Below are 21976 nucleotides of genomic sequence, written 5' to 3'. Positions count from 1 at the left end.
GGTGGCCAAAAGCAAACCGAAGAAACTTTCTGTGGGCTATGCAAATGGGTACATGGAGATACGCTTCCTTAAGGTCGATAGAAGCCAGGAAGTCTCCTTCATGCAGACTCTCGGTAATGGAATGGAGAGATTCCATTTTGAACTTGCGGTATGTTACAAAACGGTTGACAAACTTGAGATCCAATACCGCCCTCCAAGATAAATCTCGTTTTGGCACAGCAAATAGGAGGGAGTACACCCCTTCCGATCTCTCAGTTGTGGGAACTGGCTCTATTGCCGCTATGTGCAAGAGGTGATGTATAGCTGTCTGCATGATGTTGTGCCTGGCTGGTGCCCTTGGGCAAGGAGACGGGTGGAATCTGTCTGATGGGGTTGCCCAGAACTCTATGGTATAGCCATAAGTGAAGAGGTCCCTGATCCAGGAGACCGTAGTAAGGCGCAGCCATCGATCTCCAAAATTAAGTAATGTGCCACCTATGGGGATGGCGTTAATACTACTTGTGTAGGCGAGGACCTCCCCTATATGAGGACGATGAGTTGCCCCTGCGCCCTTGGTACTGACCTCTGCCCTGGAAGCGTCGGTTCCAGGAACCCCTGAATGTGTTGGAATCATAGGGTCTGAAATCGCGGCCTCGTCCTCCTGGCCGCGTTCCTCGAAAAGGCTGGTTAGAACGAAAGGAGGGAAATCGCCTGAAGGGCCTGTGGTCGATGTTCTTGACTGTGGCTAGAACCGGTTTGTGGGCGTCTTTTGGATCAACCAGAACTGCCTTTAGAGCTTCCTCGCCGAAGAGTAGAGATCCGGAGTAAGGAGCCTTGGACAGGTTCAATCTGGCCGCTGAATCAGCTTGCCAGTGGCGAAGCCAGAGGGTACGACGAGCGACTATTTGAGTCGTCATGGCTCGTGCCCCTAATTGGGTGGCATCCAAAGTGGCATCGGCCACAAAGTCTGCTGTCTTACGTAATTTCAATAGTGCTCTTTTGAAGGCGACAGGATCAGGGTTATCATCCTCTAGAAGGTCATCCAGCCACATCATAGATGCTCTGGAGAAGATGGAGGCTGAGGCGGAGGCACGCATGGCTAGGGCAGTGGCCTCGTGGTTCTTGCGGAGGGCGAAGTCTATTCGACGCTCAGTAGTATCTTTTAGGTGGGATTCCCCTTCCCTGGGCAAGATAGATCGTGAAACGAGGCGAGCGATCGGTTCATCTATGCCAGGGACATCTAACTTGGTGGCGAAGTCTGGGGCTAGGGCGTAAAGTCTGTCAGCCATGTTCTTGAAGCGTCGAGCTTTGAGTGGGTGGGCCCATTCTTCGGAAGTTAATTTGGCAATTGGGTCCGGCACCGGGATGTAGTGTTCAGTAGGTGCAGGGGATTTGAGGACCTTGGCCCCTTTGAGAGCTGGAGCGGACGAAGTTGAAGGCGCAGTCTGGAGACCAAGGGTGTGAAGTACCCTACGTGCGAGCGGTTGGTAATCTGAGGTATTGAACAAGCGATACGATGTATCCTCCTCATGATCTGAATAGTCGCTCCAGTCGTCTCCTTCAACATGGTCAGTGAAAGTTAACTCCTCCGCATACGAGGCTTCGTCCGTACATCTGCCTCTGGCTACATCAAAGGGATCTGGTGAGCAGGAAGGATGAGCAGCATGGAACGCACGTTGGTCCATGTTGAGTGGGGGTATGGCAGGAACCTGTGGTAGTGACTGCATTCGTGTGAAATAAGCCAGCATGGCTTGGAGTTGGGAGAGGAAATCAGGAGACAGCTGCAGACCAGATGTGTGAGATGTATGTGCCTGGTGGGCTATTGGAACAGATGTCTGAGGCGGTAAGCCAGAGGTAGGTTCGTTAGGCGAACCGTGAGGGGGAAAGCCAACAAACTCTTCCTCGTCAGAGGCCGTAGCAGGAGAATGGAAAATATCACTTATGTGTGTCTGTGCTGTGGTAGTTGTTGGCACAGAGACATAACGAGGGCGCTTTGGTTTACTATGGCTGGAAAGATGTTTTGTCTTAGCCAGTGCTTTGGCATGTCTGGTCTTAGACGTGTTAGTATGTTGTGGCTTGGCTGATTGTGGCATGTCTGGCTGATCTGGCACCATGTGTGTTGATGGTGACATGCCTGGCTGTTCTGCCATCTTATATGAACCTGGGTGCAGTACACTGCCACGGAGGGGGCAGGATGTAAAGACCCGAACTGGCACAGCGTACTACCACGGAGGGGGTAGGATACACTGGCAGATGGCGAATGCACTGCCACAGAGGGGGCAGAATGCACAGAGGTATCAGCGTTAATATAATATAGGCTGTTTAGAGTAGGCACACTCAGATTAGTGCTGTAGGCTGGGTTTTTGGCTTGTTCATGGCCCCATAGGGGGCAGGATATGTAATGTAAATCAGATTTAATACAATTCAGCCACTGATATTAAAGCTCCAGCCTTGATAATGTAATCCAGCCACTAGGATTAAAGCTCCAGCCTTGATAATGTAATCCAGCCACTAGGATTAAAGCTCCAGCCTTGATAATGTAATCCAGCCACTAGGATTAAAACTCCAGCCTTGATAATGTAATCCAGCCACTAGGATTAAAACTCCAGCCTTGATAATACAATCCAGCCCACTAGGATTGGAGCTCCAGCCTTGATAATATAATTCAGCCACTATGATTACAGCCACAGTAAAGTGTGTAAATCAGTTGTGTGTAAATTAGTCAGCAGCACATATACACAAACGTACGGATAGATAGTCTGTAGGGGAGGTATCCAATAATAAGGGGAACAAAAAGGGCGGGAAATTCAAATTCTGAAAGAAGAAAAAAAATGGCGCCCGGAAAAAAGGAGCGGGAAAAAATGGCAGAGAGGGAAGAAGCAATGGCGGCCGTCGGAGGCGAACTGGAGGAAGGGCTGCCCAGCCGATCTCGCCAAAAACCGCAGTAGCGGCTCCAAAAAATCCCCGGAGAAAACAGGTAGGGGAAAAACGGCAGCCACCGCAGAGAGAGCCGCCGTTGCGGTCTGTAAAGCCCTCAGTGGGATTTAAGCCACGTTGCGAGGGCGATCTGAGGCAGAGGGTTAACGGCGGGAGCCGCAGCTGCAAGCTCCCGCTGAGATCGGATAAGCCGCAGCCGCGGCAACCGATCGGGGGGGGAGAGGTTAACAGCGATCAGGATCAGAAGCGATCAAAAGGGGAGAACCGCAGCCGCGGTCCTTGAGGGAGTCCCCTGGCTAAAGAGACAACTGAGCGGGGGGGGGGCTAGAAACTGCCAAAACGAAGAGAGCCGCAGCCGCGGTCTCAGAGGGAGCCCCCAGTCAAGTAAATAAAAATAGACTGAATAGCTCTGAGGGAAGGGTGAGGAAGCCGCAGCCGCGGTCCCTGAGGGAACCCTCAGAGGCTAAACACAAACAGAAAAAGAGAAAGGATTTAAAGACAAATACGAGACTTAGCTAAATGCTATGAAAATTCCAATCTTGTTCGTACGAAGGCAAGAATGAACTGGAGAGTGGGAGGGGCATGACGTCCCTAGTCTTGACTTCAAAAACATTCTTGCCTTCGCACGATAGGTGGAACTATTTCCCACAGTGATGGCCCACTTCCTATGGAAAAATCTGAAAGTATATACGAAACAGAGCAGTAATTCTGCACTGGAGATCAGTTAGGAGAGGAGTGAAATCTCTTAAAAAGAAATCTTTGTCACCGGATGACAAGTGCAACCCGAGGTATCAGGCTCTGCCCCCTGAATTTCAGGGTCTGATCCCAACAGATAACATTATTTCAAGTCCACAGGAAACTGGAAAACTTTTATTGTTGTTCACAAACTTTGGATTTACACTGTCTGTAGTCCAATGCTAGTTTACACAACACTAAATCCCATGCTAGTTTCAGAGGTGACTTCACTTCAACCAGGAGTGTAAGGAGGAAGACTTCATATATAAATGATTGTCATTCCAAGGGCTATCTGACTGAAGAGGTATATTCAATGGAGGGCTCAAGTCTGGAATTTTTAACTGAGATTTACCAAGAGTTCCAGTAATTAGAGGAGAAAAAAAGTGACATAGCAGGGATAGATGTTTTGTTAAGCACTGTCTGAAAGGTAAAGGAATTGCTGTGGAGAACAGAGGACTTCATGACATACATTCCAGAATTATCTCAGGTTGGCATGAGGCACACAAGTTACACTGAAGATAACCAAGTCACAAAGATCCTTGAATATGAGTTTAAAATTTTTTAAAAAATCTGAAACTATGGTAAAAATCTAGGGTACATATTGGTATAAAGAAAACAGATGGTTTGTCCAAATGTTCTTTTTCATCTTTGCTCATGAGCTTAAAAAATATTGTTCTTTGCTTAAATTTTGTAGACTGTAGAAGAAGTATGCACTGAAGAGTAAACTTGGATCCTGCTGTAGGAAGTGGGTCAATTAACCTCAGTCCCCTTCAGAGTACACATGCTTTGACTCTGGCCTGAATCAGAATCTCTCTTGCAGACAGACAGGCAAGTGTTAAAGTGTCATGAATACACTTTGAGGCTTTGGGCTCATCTACACAGTGGTCTAGTGTGTGTTTAGTGCTATACACATCCCCTTTTAATTCACATGGTTCACATGACGTTACTGGCAAACAGAAGCTATCACACAATTTCCCCCCTGTAAAGTCATAGTAACCCAATCCTCTGATAATATGAAAAGGGAAGGAAAAAACTTCTTCACTCCATATCTCTAGTGCTTGCAGATGCTTTGCTCCAACGCCTTTAGGTGGGTGTGTCAATCATTCCCCTCTCCATGCCCACTCCCTCCTCCTCTCTTCTTTAATTTCAGTTTCTGTGGGCTGACGAACAGCTTCTGACTGCAATTCCCCATTCTGCAAGTCTTTTTTATGTTGCTGCAAATGGTGCATTTTTCTTTTTCCCCTAAGTTGCACAAAAGCGTAACACTGCTCAAACAAAGATTTGTATTTCAGCTATATTGCACCAGTGAAAATACAAATAATTGCCCTTCCGGGTTGATTTATTTAAATGAAACTAACTGGTAGAACAAACTGAGCATGCTCGGTTGCCAAGTAACCAGAGGGAGTGGAAATGCTAAATTAGAGGGTGTGGTCATTAGGAAACTGCATGATTGATCCTTCCCCTCAGTGTGAATTGAAAACACCATGTTTGCAGCTGGCATTGAGCCCTTTCTGTGGATGGTGCAAATAGAAAATGGAGGTAAAAACAGTGTTTTTAGTATGACGCAATGCTCCCATGTGGATAAGCCCTTTGTTTTTCCCTTCTGCTCAGCTCACAGTAAACGTATGTTAACACAGCCATGGTAAACTTATTTCTTGGTTGCAAGCGTGAGCTGTCAGTCACAAAACTAAACATACACACACACTTCACTCCCCATCCTGCTGCTTGAAATTTTCCTTCCAGTTGAGAGATTGGGAGGAAATGTATTCATTCTTACAGGCACACTGCCTGTATCTCTGTATTCCTCCAATTCAGTCCTGAAGTTTCAGGAAAAACCAAATTCAGACCACTTGGGGGGACATCAGCTTTGCTTTGGACAAATTTCAGATCTCTCACAGGTAGTCTGGTGTTTAGTAGGAAAATGTACTCAAAACATTTATTTGTTTTAAAGATCAGTCCAGTGTTGCTTCACTTTTTGTTTTTGCTTCCATACATACATAAATTGCCATGCTTTCAAGAAAAGAAAGGGAGAAACCCTGATTTATAATTGTAGTGCAGAACTGGACTCCTAAGAACCAGAACTTTGACAAATAGTAAAGTAGAGAAATAATGTCAGAGGAGTACTTGGAGAGCAAAGGTGACTTCAAAGTCTCAAAGGAAGATAAATATACATGAACATTTACCTGGCAATTCCTCAATTTCCCTGCTGGTGACAGCGAGAATATCCAGCTTTATATTTGGGGTGAGGGGTAAGGACAGGGAATAAAGGAAAATCCTATTCATTGTGATCTAGCAACTTGAAGATTTCAATCTCTGTGGGATTTCTATCATGAGGCACAACTGGATGCGAACAATCAATTTTACCACAGAACCCATTTGGAGGTCTATGAGTTGGTGATGGTGATGATGGGGACAAAAAGAGCTATTATTTTCTGTTGCAATTACAAAAGCAGATAAACAAACAACCCTAACAAAAACATTCCTATAAAAAGTTGGAGTGAAGAAAAATCTGCTAAAGAGTTGCAGTGAAAAGTTACAACAATTAGCTTTACCATTGTGATGCTTTCCCCCTCTAACATTCTTATGTATTTGGTCTGTAAATATAGCTTACCTTTATCATTCCTGATACAATTAAATGGATTCCTTGTGGTAGTTCAGCTTCCTCACATATCTTATCCCCATAGTCATAATAAAGAATTTTTGCTTTTTTCTGAAAATAGCAAATAAATGAACAGGATACAGAAAGTATTACGAAGCATAGGATACACAGTACATTCTTGAGTATAAACACAAACAAAATAGGGTAAGAAAATATTTTAATATTGCTTAAAAGATGTTTTGAAAGCTTACTTGAGAAGCCAGCAAAGGTTACTATTTACAGAAAAATGTTATAATTAGAAGACAGTGTGGTAAGAACTTTTATAGATAAATGGGAGGAAGATAATGAGCAGGTAATATCAGAAGAATCTTAAGATATTTACATTCAAATTATTTAAAATGTTTTAATAAAACATAAATGGAATAATATCTATTAAATATTAATGTAAAATGTTTAAACGTTACTGTAGTAGTTCAAACTAGTATAAAAGAGAGAGATGTGAAGCAGTGTAGATTATATACACATATGATAGTTATGTGGGGAGCCTGGAAAATACAATGAATGACTGCAGACATTTACAGGTTATGAATTGTCCAATCTACTGAAAACTGTCATCAAGAGATCATAAATTAGCAACAAAGATGTCTGTAACCTATAACGAAGAGAAAACAGACATTTTACTTACTGTGAATTTCTGTTTGCATGTAGGGATGGATGACATTCCTCATTAGGGATGAATCCTCCTACTGGATATGAGGGCAGAGTCCTCAAAGCCTTTTGGCTCTCTCTAAGGGGTGGAGTCATCCCGCCCACCAGACCAAGCTGACAGAGCAGAGGCAACTCCTTGACCCCTAAAATTGAAATTCACCTGTAGAACAGCTAAGAAAAAGGAGGGACAGCAAACAGACCCAGATGAACACTCCACACAGGTAATGAACAACGCAAAGAAGAAAAATGACTCACTCTAAACATCATGTGACATATGTAAGGTACTGGCAGAAGCCCTAGGAAAACATCCCACACTCCAGAGAACCCCTGCAGAGGAAGGAAGAGTCTATCTAAAGTGCTTCACAAATGTGTGCTGTGATGCCTAGGTAGCAGCCCTGCAGATATCAAAGACTGGAAAACCAGCCCAACAGATCGTAGAAATAGCAGCCCCCCTGGAACGGGTTGTAATCCCCTTCTGCAGTTCCTTTCCCAGAGCCCAACAGACATGCATGATAACATCCATTAACCAATGAGCCACTGACAAAAAGATCTTCTTGCCCTTTGAAGGTCCCAAAAAAGACACAAAAAGAGCCTCCAATTGTGTATGCTCCAATGTGCAGTCCAAATAAAACCTTAGGGCTCTCCTAATGTGTAGGTAGTGCCACCAACATTCTTGTGAACACAACGGATTTGGATAGGAGGATGGCAGGACAACCTCCTATGACCTACGACTTTAGGGAGAAAGGAAGGATCCGGAACTAACACCATCTTATCTTGATGGAAAACACAAAGTTGAGAAGAACACAACATCCCCAACTCAGACATCCTACGTGCTGACAGGATGGCAGGAAGTTAAAAGTTAATGCGTTCAGAGGACAAGTCCATAGGTTTAAAGCAAGCCTCTGTCAATCCTGAAAGTACTCAATTAAGTTCCATATAGGGAACCTATGTTCTACCTGGGGAGAAACCATGAGCAATCTCTTAATAAACCACTCATACATGGGATGGGAGGACAAAGAAGTACTGCCCAAGGTGGAAAAAACACTGCTAAATGCCGCTGCCTGTCACTTGATGGTGGCAGCACTCAAGGAAAGCTTGAAGGAACCACAACAGTACCAGAAAATCACTAGCAAGTGGATCACAGTCCGATTTGGCACACCAAGACAAAAAGGCCTTCCATGTTGTGGACTACACCATTTGCGGAGGGACGCTAAGATGCTAGCAATGTCTCCAGAACTTCCCCAGAGAAACCAAAATTACTCAGCCATAAGCCCCTCAGCCTCCAAGCTATCACATGGAAGAGCCCTGATCGAGATAGACCACCAGACCCTGCAGCAGCCGATTTGGGTGAGGGGACATCCTCCATCGTTCTTTGACCAAAATGTTCACTAGATCCAGAAAACATGGACACTGCTGCCAGAATAGAGCCACCAAAATAATCTCTACCCTGAGGAGACAAACCCTCTGAAGAGTGCGGAGGATGAGACTGAAGGGAGGAAATGCATAGATTAGATCCTTGGCCAATCCGTATCGAAGGCATGCATCCTCAGAACATGGTGATAAGGCATCCGAGCAATGAAGAAACCCACTTGGGCATTTACCAAGGTTGCAAAGAGATCTACCACCAGATCTATCACCAGCTTGTAAGAAGGTCAAATTACAATGTGGAGATAAGCCTTGGAGAGGTCCACAGTGGCCATTCAATCTCCTTTCCTTAGGGTCATGACAATGGACTTGAGGATCTCCATCTGGAAATGTTTCTTGAAGGTCCACTTGTTGACCCATTTGAGGATGGCCCTAATGAAACTGTTCTTTTTTGACACTAAGAAATAGATTAAATAAACCCCTAATTTCCTCTGTGAGAGAACATCTGGTTAAATGGCATTTACCTCCAACAGATGACGAATTGCCAACAAGTAACTTAGATGCTTTTATGGATTCTTTTATGGACAATAATGCTGGGAAAAAACAGAAGGGAGTAGAAAAAGAGGAAGACCAAACAAGAGATGGATTGATTCCATAAAGGAAGCCACAGACCTGAACTTACAAGATCTGAACAGGGTGGTTTATAACAGATGCTATTGGCGGTCGCTGATTCATAGGGTTGCCATAAGTCGTAATCAACTTGAAGGCATATATAACAAATGGATTCTGAGAGCAGGGGGTCAGAACAAAACAACTGCAGCGGGTTCTGGCAAACTCTACGGCATAACCACACACTGCCCAGCAGCCATCTGTCCGAAGGTATCCCATTTCACAAATGGGCATCAGCCGGGCCTCCACTGGTTAAGTCCACTTTGAGTTCTGAGCCATGCAGAGGGAGCCTTCTTCCCTCCTTTCTGGAACTTGACAGAGTGAAAGGAAGAACCTCCAATGTCTAGAGGAGGAGGTTTGCCCTGTCCTGTCAACCCCATCTAGGCTTGTATAAGGAAAAGCCGCTTGACTTGCTAAACTTCCTTGAAGGGCAAAAAGCTGACTCTGTCATCCTCTATGGTTGTCCCTGCAACCTGAGGGGAGAGCTTTTTTCTTCTCCCTGGTCTCTATCAGATGTGGTTCCAGGGGTTCACCAAGCAGTTTCCCCTGAAAAGGGAAGCACAATGAAGAGGACCTGCCTCACCAGCATCAACAGACTATTGGCATAACCAGATATTCTGCCATGCCACCATGGTAGTAGCCATAGAACATGCTGAAAACTGCAGCACATCCATAGAGGTATCAACAGAGAGGCCAGGGCCATTTTCTTCAGATTGTCCTTAAACTTCACAGCACATCTGCCCTGTCACCCATCTCTTTTGCCCACATAAACACCACCCTGGAGAAAACTGAGGAAGTACCTGAAGCTATAAAGGCCAGAGCATCAGCCTCAAGACTCCTCCTCAGCACTACTTCAATGCACTTGTCGCATGGGTCCCCCTTCCCCACTGGAAAGAATAACAGAGGGACCAGCCAGAGGGACCACCAGGGGATCCACTACCAGAAAGGGGAGATGGTTCAAAATCTGATCTGGACAAACACAAAGCTTGTTGGGCAATCTAGTGGGCACACTGGGCTTACTGGGAGCTGCCCACTCTGAATCCCATACCACATCAAAGGCCTGCGGAAAAAGCACTATAAAAGGGTTTGTATCAGCTGAAGAAAAAAACTTTCTTGGCCCAACAACACCTGAAGTGGAAGTCCAACTCTATGATTCTATGAAGGGACCTCAGCACCCCACTCTGCTTCTGTTAACTGTAACATTCTGTGAACTTTCACTAATAAAGGATGGAATAGCTCAAAGGTGTCAAGTCTGGTCTGCAGCTGAACCGTCTCCCAACTCCTCCCCCAAAAGCCCCCCCATCAACCTTCTCAGGAGGCACATCAGAATCAGAAAAGGCTCTGTGCACCACCGTAGTTTGCTTGTTCCCCAGCGCCACAACTGTAGGAGGAGACCTGATGCAGGTTACCTGAGACTCCAGTAGCCCAAATTGACCACGCGGTCTGCCCTTGCCCACTTAGATGCAGCCACCTGGCGATCCACAGTGACTTCCCATAAGAAGGAATCTGAAGAAGAGGGAGATCCCATCAAGCTGTTAGATCTGCAGGATGTCCCCCTTCTGTGCCCATCAGAACTGAACCTATGACTCCTCTTGCACTTATGGACATGTCTACTTTATGCTTGCGCACAGAATAAAAAAAATGGACTGCCTTCAAGTCAATTTCGACTCATGGCGACCCTATGAATGGGGTTTTCATGGCAAGCAGTATGCAGAGGGGGTTTACCATTGCCCTCCTCTGAGGCTGAGAGGCAGTGACTGGCCCAAGGTCACAGCTGTGTGGGGATTCGAACCCTGGTCTCCCAGGTCGTAGTCCAACACCTTAACCTTAACCACTACAGAGCCTTTAATCTGTGAAGAGATATAATATTTTATCCAGGACATGAATTTAGGAAACTCTCTGTGAAATAAATGTCAAAGGAGCATTGGAGGAATTAGCACTCACCCCAGACAACGCTTGGAGCAGGTGAGGACACTGCTACCTGCCTCCCAAGACCATCATATATAGAGGCACCTCCATCAGAGACGTTTCCCACTTGAACTGAATCATGGCAGGATACCACAGACATAGCAGGAGAAGCCATGGTGGCCAATATCCAACTCCCTAGTACCCAGCAATCAAAAACACGAGAAAATCTGCTAACAGAATTTGCTATCCTCAGACACCTCAGTTCAACCCCCTAGAAAAAGTGCTGAAGTGCAAGCAGACAGCCGGGGGGCGGGGGGTAGAGCACTGCCCCACATCACCGGGGGCCTGTCAATCCAAACCCTCCACAGAGCCTGAGAGATGAAGTGGCAGCCCAGGAAGCAGCACAGTGATGCCACTCTGAAAGGACAATCGGGATGCCCCAGGAACTCAAAGAACTGAGAGTGCAACCTCAAGGAGAATCAGGGCTTCTTGAGCAGGACTTTGATGGCAGAAAAGGAAGCCCTGCTTTACAAGGAGAATTGGGGCTTGCCGGGCAGGCAGATAGAAGCACATGAGTAACAAATTGTGGCTCTGCCTTACCAAGGGAATTAGGACATGCCCACCTTAGTCCCCAACACACAGCGACAGTGCTCAGTAAAAACACACTGTTCCCACAGCCCATAGCAGTGATGAGGGGACCCAAGAGAACAGAAAGAAAAATGATGAGTAACGAAGGATTAAATCCCAGAGTGGGAAGCAAGTTGCTGAGGAAAAAGGGGAACAATAAATGGGCAGGAACAGGTGCAGATAAGTAAGCAAAACAACCAGTAAGGCAAAAACAAAGAACAATCCAGGAGCAGAACAGGAAACTAGAGATAACAAGTAGAAACAGCTAAGGAGGAATGGAGAGGAAAAATACTAAGCAAAGTTCTGAAAAAAGCAAGGTTTAGTAACAGAGTGAAAAGGAACTCCACTGTCAAAGACCGCAGGCAAGGTCAGTCTGGTGGGCAGGACGATTCCTCCCTCTGGAGAGATGTTAAAATGCCTGAATAGAAGTCATCCATCCTTTTCTGACAAAATGGAAACAACACCTAGGAAGTACAAGAATATCTCACATGGGGTAATAACAAATTAGCCATTTGGGTTCAGAAAGTTAATAAACTGAAAAACGTAATTCACCACTATTCATTAAAACATGAAATGACAAAAATATGAAAAAAACAAAGCCTATGCGATGTTTATATTGATGTAAAGGTTAAACTGAAATACTGGCATATTAATATAAGCTAAAAACTCAGGGACAATATAGAAATGTGCATAAGGAAGTTCCAATCATTTTTAAAATAAAAAACATCATCAGAAGTCTGCCATTTTGATAATACAAGATACGGAGAAGGGTGATGCTTTCCTCATTGGCCGCTTTCTCATTTACAAAATCACCCCTACAAACTGCTCCCCTTCCTCCAGGCAAGTTTCCCGATACATATCAACCTGTATATAAACATAAGAGAGTAAACAAGAAATTCACCTGTTCAAGAGAAAATGGTGGGGACAGGCGCTACCAGCATGGTGATTGTGGTAAGAGAGTGGATGAAGGCCAGAAATCCATTGGGGAAAACAGGAAAAGTGGTCGTGTCACAAAGAGATATATTCAGATCTTTGTTAAGGTCAAGATATCACAGGAAGTGTGAATGGCTAAAAATATATTTTTTTGATAGAGCAGCAGCCATTTTCAGAAGTAAATGGGAGGTGATAATGTAGGAAGCACTGAACAGAGATTAGTTTTAGAAATAGTGGCTGTTTGGTGCACATTATTGTACATTATATTCCTTTGAATCTGCATGCATAAGAGCCCTCCGTTTGCATTCTGACTGCACTGATGAGGAAATCACACTTCAATATTAGGGAGTAATAATTGTGCAGAATGGGGTGATAAGCATTGGGTTCTGAGAGTACAGATCATTTTCAGATGATACTTTCAATGTATGAATGCAAGGCAGGCAGACAGGCAGGACGGGTGACTCCTAATGAATGAAGTGGGTGAGATTCCACTCTCCCTTGAAATGAAGGGACTACAGCCTTGGGACCTCGTGTAAAAAAGGCATAGTATATTTTTAAGCATAGAAATGTATTTTACAACGCTTTGAATCTGAACATTACCTGAATGTATTCGATCTGTCTTTTGTCATTCTGTAGCCAAATGACATTACGCAGAAGTTCTTGTGCAGTAGGAGGTGCAATTGTAGATGGAAGTGTTGCCAGCTGTTGTTTTTTAATTAGAATCATCTAAACAAGAAAAGTGCTCTTAAATAATTTATAGAAACTAGAATGAGAATAATGAAGATAAAGATACATGGAGAAGAACAGTCATGGTTGAGTATTAAGGGCAAATGGAAGATCTCTACCTCAAGAAAAGTTATTGTCTCAGTCAAGAAATGCAACACAAGTTTCTATGCATAGCTAAACCAGATGTGCAAATGCCAGAGATGGCTGCAAATAAGTGTGGTTTCTGGAATTCAAAGTCTCACCTCCGCCTAGCACCTAACAGCTGTTAGCCAGACCACAGGACAGAAAGAAGGAAGATAGATTTTCTGGTTCTCCCATCTGCTCCACTTAACAACTCTTTTGAGACTGGGTGAGTGGGGACAACCACATAGTAATTCACAAATACTGACTTATTGGTTGCAGAACTGAGGCATCTTAGGTATTCCTAAGCCAAAATGGGGCAACCATTTTCACCTCTCACAGAATGCAACACACTTTTTAGAAATGTTTGCATTACTTTGTGAAAAGGATCAAAACATTATTATCATTGGTCCCTGGATAGGTTACGACAATTTAAAAATACAGCATTAAAAATAATTAAAAACAACCTAAAATCACAAAATAGAGTGGGCCCTAAAAATGTACATCTCAGAACTACTATTATCAACAGTTATGACCCGCCCTTCACCTAGAGGTTCCAGGGTATGCTTGCAAGTGGGTATGTGTTAGAACAGAAGTGGCTAACCCACTGTGTTCTAGATGCTGAGCTACAATACCCATCAGCCCTCGGCCAGCATGACCAATGGTCAGAGATTATAGGACCTGTAGTCCAGCAACATCTGGAGGGCATGGTTAGCTGCTCCTGTGATAGAACAAAGAGAAAATATGTTCCTGTTGGGCAGCAAACCCTAGCACAATATAGTTGTGCTTCGTTGGCTAGTTGGAGGAGAATACAGATGGGGGTATATGCATCTAAAATATGTATTTCCATCTACATTCTGCTGCAGTTAGTTATACACAGAGCTAGACTAGGGAGAAAGCCTTCCCAGTTAGACCTGTCAAGTGATGAAATGGCCAGCATAGCATCACAAGGCCGACACTCTAATTGCTGGTGAAGTGAGGATGTTATCTCTTCCTCCCCAACTCTTCATACAAAGGGAGGACAATGGGAAGGCTTCACTGATATACTCATGTAACTAAATCTAGCTGGCCATGTTGTGCCATGGCATCATCATGTCTACTATGTTATCCCTGGTTGGTTGGGATCATACAATTAAGGCCCTTTCAAGTAAAAAACAACAACCTGCTGAAGCAGTAACAAGTTGATGAAACATTTGCTGCAAACAGGCTAAAAATTAAAAGCAGAGGAGAAGAAGGTTTTGCAAACACTTGAGGGTAGAGTTCAAGTAGAACTTTCATCACAGGATTAGGGAAGCAAATTAAATCTCAAGAAAAATGGCTCAGGATTTATCTTAAGTTCAAATTCAAAGCAAGAGTGAAGCTTCTCAAAGTGCCTATGCTATAGGGAATGTTGTCATAACATTGTTCAATAAACTATAACTCTACTAACACAGCAGCAAGCGTACAACCTTCTACTGATCTCATAATTCTTGTATCACGTCAAGGTATATCATTATAATGTATGTACACAAGTAAAGTAATGATTCATTTTTTACCCCTATCCTAAACGTTACTAGTTTAATGCTAGGACCAAAATCTGCAAGAATGACAAGCATACAGCATACTTGGAAGATTATTCCTTGTAAAGTAAGAAAACAACTCTTATATGTGTAAGCTGCATATGTATCAGTGGCGGCTGGTGCCCTCTACAACTGCTGGGGCTTCCATGAGGTCACGGGGTGTGACTCATGAGGCCAAGGTCTGATTTTCTTCCCATCTTCCTGCACTGAGAGATTGTGGATGCTTGAACATTGCAGTTTTACAAACAGAACCTAAGGAAACTGAAAAGTGCCTTACTTTAGTTTAGAAGGGGTCCACAAAAGACAGTAAAATTATTGATAAAACCAAATTAACATTTATATCTATAAGCGCAATGGTTTGAGCATTGGACTAGGATCTGAAAGATCCCTACTCAGCCATGAACAACACTAGAAACTCTTTTAAACAACTACTTCTGCCTGCCTGCACACAGACACACACACACCACAGTGGGCACTCTTCATTTTCAAGCTGCATCTAATTAGATGCAAAATATCAGTCACACACACACACAGAGGGATCTGTTTGGGTCCTGCTTTTCCCTCCTCCCCCTCCAATAGTCAGCAAAAGGCCCATTAGGGCCAAGGCCTACCCCCACCACCACTGCCATCCTCCCCCTCCTACTCCTCCCTCTCCAACCAACAGCAAAAGGCTCATCAGGGTCCCCTGTACGGTTCTGCAGTTTTTTCCCTTCCTCCCCATGCAGTAACATACACCCACCTATCATGCACAATCACACACTGATCTCACACAGAGATTTTGTTGCTGCTTTAGCGTGCTGGCTGCAGAGAAAAAATCATGCTTACTGCTGCTTTAGCCTGCTGCTTGCATAAGCGAGGAAATAGCAATGTAAACTCACAGAGGAGCCAATGCAGATTGCAAACGCATGCATCTGTTTGGCTCAGATTGAAATGCATTGGGGAGGCTTCAAAATCCTGCCCTAATGCTATGGAATTTCCAATGCATTTCTGAGGAACTCCTCCTGATTGGTTAGATCTTATTCTATGGGAAATAAAATCAAAATGGAGGTCCTGGAGATGCTGAGGGGATCCCTGCCCTCCCAAAGTCACTGCTACTAGAATTTATTATTATTATTACCCCTGGAGACGGGTTGGAGGATAACAATGATTGTGATTGGCTGTGCTATCCAGAGATGATTGACCAAGACAAGAAGATGGAAAGAAACAAGTCCAGAGTGTCTCTAAATGTGAGCTACTGTATTATATATGAATGTAAGGAACAGAGAAAGGACTGGGCTATAGGTTTGAAGGTTTAGAGCAATGCCCCACCTGCCCTTAATGAGGGGCCTCCATTGGTGTATATACATTCACTAACAGGCAAAAAACCTTGCAGTTTAAGAACATACCTATAGCCCACAAATATTTCTATCAAACTTTAAAAAGCAGGGAAATTGGGCAGCTATAGTGAATGCACCAAGGGAGCAGGAGACCTGACCTCCTCTCTGAGATATTGTACTGCCCGACAAAGTTGTCAAAATGCAAACACAATTTGGGTTGGTCTTTCACAGTCCAATCCACTTCCTGTGCAGTTTGGAAGAATTTGGTAACATGAGTCTCTGAGCATATGGTGAGTGGTGGCAACACCTGCAATCAGCCCAAATAATAGAAAGAAGACATGTGCTGTGATGATCTTGCTTGAGCAGGGAGGAGGCAACATTATTAAGACAGTTGATATAGTTCAGATAGTCACATTAAATATGTCTGATTTACTTTGCAATTTCAGTGAAGTTTCCTATAAGAAATCATTTTCTTTTGTTTCTATTTCTGTGAATATGTGAAGTACAACATCATTTTGCAAAATTTACACTAAAAAAACCTCCAAAAATAATTGTGGAATAATGGCACTGACTATTCTGCAGAATAGTCTCCAGTGGACAACAGAGGTGTCTCAGTTTGCACAAGATAAAACAGTGGGAGGTGAAATATATTCTAGCAAAATTCTAGATGTGCTCTATGTTTTTAATTGACCATGCCCACCTTGCCTTAAATGAAGTGGTTTAAACATAGCAGGCTGAAAACATGCATCCTCTTTTTTCCAACAGCTAGAGTCATTGCTAAAGTAGCAACATATTAGAATCAGTCTGATTTTACATCAAACTGCAGTTTCAGATTCAACTGTTAATGCACCCAAAACAGAAATAGAACATAACCGCCAGTTTGAAACGCAAAAAGCTGTCTTCATCATCATTTGACATTGAGCAATAAAAAGGCTTTGAAATTAATAAAAATAAAATTGACACAGATTTCTAGGATGAATAATGAGGGAAATAAAATTTTCTAGATTAGATTCTCTGTAGAAACATTAGTAACATAGGAAAGAAGCAAAGTAAGAAGAACACCAACAAACATACAAAAATATAATTCTCCATCTTTGGAGATGGCAGGAGTTGCCACCACTCACCATATGCTCAGAAGCACGTTACCAAATTCTTCCAAGTTACACACAAAGTGGAATGATGAAAGACCAAGCCAAACTGTGTTTGCATTTTGACAAATTTGTAGAGCAGAACAATATCTCAGAGAGGAGGTCAGGTCTCTTGCTCCCCTGGTGCATTCACTATAGCTGCCCAATTTCCCTGCTTTTTAAAGTTTGGTAGAAATATCTGTGGGCTATAGATACGTTCTTAAACTGCAAGGTTTTTTGCCTATTAGTGAATTTCTCTGCTTTTTAATCCGGGAAGTAAGAAATGGGATCCTGCGCAAGTTTGCTGAGAATGGATTGATCATTTGCATGCTTATTGAGTTCAGTGGGATTTATTTCCCTGCAATCATGCTTAGGATAGGTGAAACTTACCACAGGCGATGGGGAGGGGAGGAGGAGGGAGGGGAGAGAGGGCAAGAGGGGGAGGGGAGAGAGGGCAGGAGGGGGAGGGGAGAAGGACAGGTATAATCATTTGCATGTTTCTTGAGTTCAATGGGATTTACTCCCATGCAGTCATGCTTAGCATAGGTAAAACTGAGTGGGAGGGAGGGAGGGAGGGAGGGCTGGACCAGGCAGGGAAGGAGGAAGAAGGAAGAGGGGAGGGGAGGAGGAAGGGAGAGGAGAGGGGAAGGAGGGGAAAGGCAGGTCTGATCATTCGCATGCTTATTGAGTTCAATGGGATTTACTCCTATGCAATCATGCTTAGGATAGGTAAAACTGACCATGATGGAGAAGAGGGAGGGGGAAAGAGTGGATTGGATTGGAAGGGGGCAAAGGAAGGGGGAGAGGGAGGGCAGGTTTGATCATTTGCATGCTTATAGGGTTCAATTTATTTACTCCCATAAAATCATGCTTAAGTTAGGTAAAACTGACCATGGGGAGGAGGAAGGGGAGGGGGGAGGAGGAAGGGGAGGGGGGAGGAGGAAGGGGAGGGGGGAGGAGGAGGGGGAGGGGATTGGAAGGGGAGGGAGATGGCAGGTGTTGCCACCACTCACCATATGCTCAGAGGCACGTTACCAAATTCTTCCAAGCTGCACAGCAAGTAAATTGGACTGTGAAAGACCAACCCAAATTGTGTTTGCATTTTGACAATATCTCAGACAATATCTCAGAGAGGAGGTCAGGTCTCCTGCTCCCCTGGTGCATTCACTATAGCTAACCAATTTCCCAGCTTTTTAATCCGGGAGGTAAGATTTTTAATCTGCTTTTTAATCCGGGAGGTAAGAAATGGGATCCTGTGCAAGTTTGCTGAGAATGGATTGATCATTTACATACTAACTGAGGTCCGTGGGATTTACTCCCCTGCATCACGCTTAGGATAGGTGAAACTGACCACAGGGGATGGGGAGGGGAAGAGGGAAGGGAGGGAGGGCAGAGGGGAATGGGAGCAGGCAGAAGGGGGAGGGGAGGAGAAGGACAGGTTTGATCATTTGCATGTTTATTGAGTTCAGTGGGATTTACTCCCGTGCAATCATGCTTAGGATAGGTAAAACTGACTGGGGAGGAAGGGAGGGAGGGCTGGAGTGGGCAGGGAGGAAGAAGGAAGAGAGGAGGGGAGGAGGAAGGGAGAGGAAAGGGGAAGGAGGGGAAAGGCTGGTCTGATCATTTGCATGCTTATTGAGTTCAAAGGGATTTACTCCTATGCAATCATAGCTAGGATAGGTAAAACTGACCATGGGGGTGGAGGAGGGGGAGGGGAGAGGAGAGGAAAGGAGAAAGGGAGCGGAGAGGGGAGCAGAAGGAGGTGGAGGGGGGAGGAGAGGATTGGAGGGGGACGGGCAAAGAGAGGGGGAGTGGAGGGGGACGGGCAAAGGGAGGGGGAGTGGAGGGCAGGTTTGATCATATTCATGTGTATTGTTCAGTGGTATTTACTCCCGTGCAACCATATTTAAGATAGGTAAAACTGACCATGGAGATGAGGAAGGGGAGGGGGAAGGGGAGGGGGGAAGGGAAGGAGGGGGAGGGGAAGGAGGAAGAAAGGGACGAGAGGGAGGCGACGAGAGGGAGGCGACGAGAGGGAGGCGACGAGAGGGAGGCGACGAGAGGGAGGCGACGAGAGGGAGGCGACGAGAGGGAGGCGACGAGAGGGTGGGTTTGATCATTTGTATACTTTTTGAGTTCACTGGGATTTATTTCTGTGCATAGGATTTTTACGGTAAACAGTATTCAGAGGTGGTTTTACCATTGCCTTCCTCTGAGGCTGAGAGGCAGTGACTGGCCCAAGGTCACCCAGTGAGCTTCATGCCTGTGTGGGGATTTGAAACCTGGTCTCCCAGGTCGTAGTCCAACACTGACCCGAGAGAGGGGCAGGGAGGGTAGGAGGAGAGGGAGGGGAAGGGATTGGATGGGTGGGCACTGGGCAGAGGAAAAGCCCCTTTTCTTTCCAAAAGGAAAACTTTGTGAACAGTGTAATTGCTTTTCAGCATTTCTCCCACCATTTTATTCTACAGTAGGCACATATAGCCTCCCACCCAAATTTAAACCAAAGCTGTCCCTGGCCACATCCACACCAGGTCTTTATTTCACATTGGACAGTCATGGCTTCTCTGAAAGAATCTTGGGAAGTGTAGTTAGTGAAGGGTGCTGAGAGTTGCTAGGAGATGCCCTGTTCCCCTCACAGAGCTTCAATCAGGGTGGCCACTGGAGCTCTGTCAGTGGAATAGGAGTCTCCTCTCAGCACCCTTCAAACTATACTTCCCAGAATTCTTTGGGGGAAACCATGACTGTCACACGTGAAATCAAAGGATGGCGTGGGTATGGCCCCAATTAGGCAAGCCAAGCAGCTGTGAGTGTGGCTTTTAGAACACTGACAGTTGGTTCTTACTGAGCATGCCTGACACTATCATTCAGTTCAATGCAACATTTCTTAAATTAATTAAAAATCAACCAGGCATTTTTTAAAACTTTTAAATAGCAGAACATGAAGGTCAGAGTATGGGGCAGGGTCAGTAATAGGATTCCAGGTACTCTGAACATGGCTAATTTTTAATGAATTTCAACAGATTATGAGAACTCTGACAGAAACAAGTCCAAAAGGGCTCTGGGGTTTTCTTCTCCCTTTTTTGACTTTGAACTCTCTATTCTCTGACTGTTTTGTGTATCGCCATGAAAATTTAGAGGACGGTTAAGCAAGCGTTTCTGAGTTCAGGACTATAAGTTTTGTAAGGTTCTGCTTATGGGAAGCATCAGAATGGCATGAGGATATTTTCAATTTAACATTGCGGAATGTGAAAAATCCACGCTGGCTATAGTATACAGACACTCTCGTGGCTATATAATACATGGGCACCTCAATACATGGGCTTATGCTGACAGAGCCAACTTATAAGAACTGCACGCTGAGGAATAACATCTGATGAAGCTCCTGCTCCAGTAGGGCTGTTTGTTTTGGCTTTTGAGCACTATTCCAGGAGGGCTTTGACAGCTACTTTGGGGTTCTAGTCAAAAAGCATTAGATAGTTAACTAGTGATATGGATTTTATAAAATACCTTCTGCAGTTCACCTCCTTCAGTTTTATCAACAATTCCTCCTGATATCATAAACTGAAGAGTTTCAGAAGCTGTGTTTAGCACTGTTTGGACTGCTTGTCTCGTTTTCACACCTGTAACGATCTCTGGATAATCACGCTGCATTAACCCTGAAACAAATTAAAATGTTAGATTTTTTTCATACCTTAAATATTCAATGCCATTGCCAAGTCAACTGAAAGAAAATGTAGGTACCTGTTTGCCATAGTGATCTCTTTCATTATTTACTTATGCTATAAGTAATCTCATTTCCTAAAAACCTGCCTATTTATTTGCATTAGCAAATTTCAGCTGTAATCCTATTGTTGATTGTTGTTGTTAGACTTATTAGCAGCTTGTCTTAAAGAGGCTTACAACATATTTAAAAACATAAAACACATAAAACATATTCATAATGCAAAAACACATACAATTCATATATAACACATACACTGCATAACAGCCACACGAAACTTTGGCAGCACACTAGCAACAAAAATTATCATCCTGATCCATCAAGAGCCTAGGGGAAAGGATATGTTTTTACTTTGTGCCAAAAATATAGCAGCTTGATTGGAGAGGGCATGGCCTGATAGCTGCCGAGTGCAACAAGGAGCAGCTGTGTGTGCTGGGAGTTTTCATTCTGTTTCCTGACTCCTAAGTGAGTGCAGCAGAGGGATCTGTGTCAGCTGGTCCAGAGGATATACAAGCAAGCAGCTTTCAGTAGAGCAAGCGAACAGGGAGAGTGAACAGGAGTTTGGCAGAGGAGGTCAAAGTGAAGGTCCCTAAATTATTTTTTCTTGTACAGCTCACCACATACTGGTGGGACTCTCCTATTTACCCAGAAGAAGGACAGGACAAAGCACAAATCATTCCAATATAAGTAGAAAGAAAGAAACAAAAGGCAGTAGAGACTATGGATTGGAAAGACTCTCCAGTGGTGCTGACCTGCAAGGTGTGTGCAATGTTTGTTTTCTTGCCTGAGAACAACATAGTGTACACATGCAACAAGTACAAGCTGGTGGTGCTGTTGGAAGAAAAATTGAGAGGCTGGAATGGCAGGTGGCCACAAAGAAGTGTACAAGAGAAGACGAAGAGTTCTTGGATAGAATGCTGGAACAATAGCAAAGAGAAGTACGGGAG

General features: G+C 44.3%; 1 protein-coding gene across 11 annotated transcripts in view; it reads right to left on the bottom strand.

Annotated features, from left to right (window-relative positions):
• Positions 1-21976, bottom strand: part of LOC133376937 (sodium/hydrogen exchanger 10-like) — a 238936-nt gene that overhangs the window by 38430 nt on the left and 178530 nt on the right. For 10 of the 11 annotated variants that reach the window (XM_061609941.1, XM_061609934.1, XM_061609937.1 and 7 more), the window contains 3 exons: positions 20816-20964; positions 13061-13186; positions 6263-6361 (listed from right to left, as the gene is read on the bottom strand). In XM_061609941.1, the coding sequence (XP_061465925.1) occupies positions 6263-6361; positions 13061-13186; positions 20816-20964 (374 nt within the window). Of the gene's footprint in view, positions 1-4850; positions 4894-6262; positions 6362-13060; positions 13187-20815; positions 20965-21976 lie in introns of those variants that run through there. The other variant, XM_061609945.1, reaches the window with a different exon arrangement.

Source organism: Rhineura floridana, chromosome 2 (genome assembly GCF_030035675.1).
Source record: "Rhineura floridana isolate rRhiFlo1 chromosome 2, rRhiFlo1.hap2, whole genome shotgun sequence".
NCBI lineage: Eukaryota > Metazoa > Chordata > Lepidosauria > Squamata > Rhineuridae > Rhineura > Rhineura floridana.
This window is presented reverse-complemented; position numbering and strand designations above follow the sequence as displayed.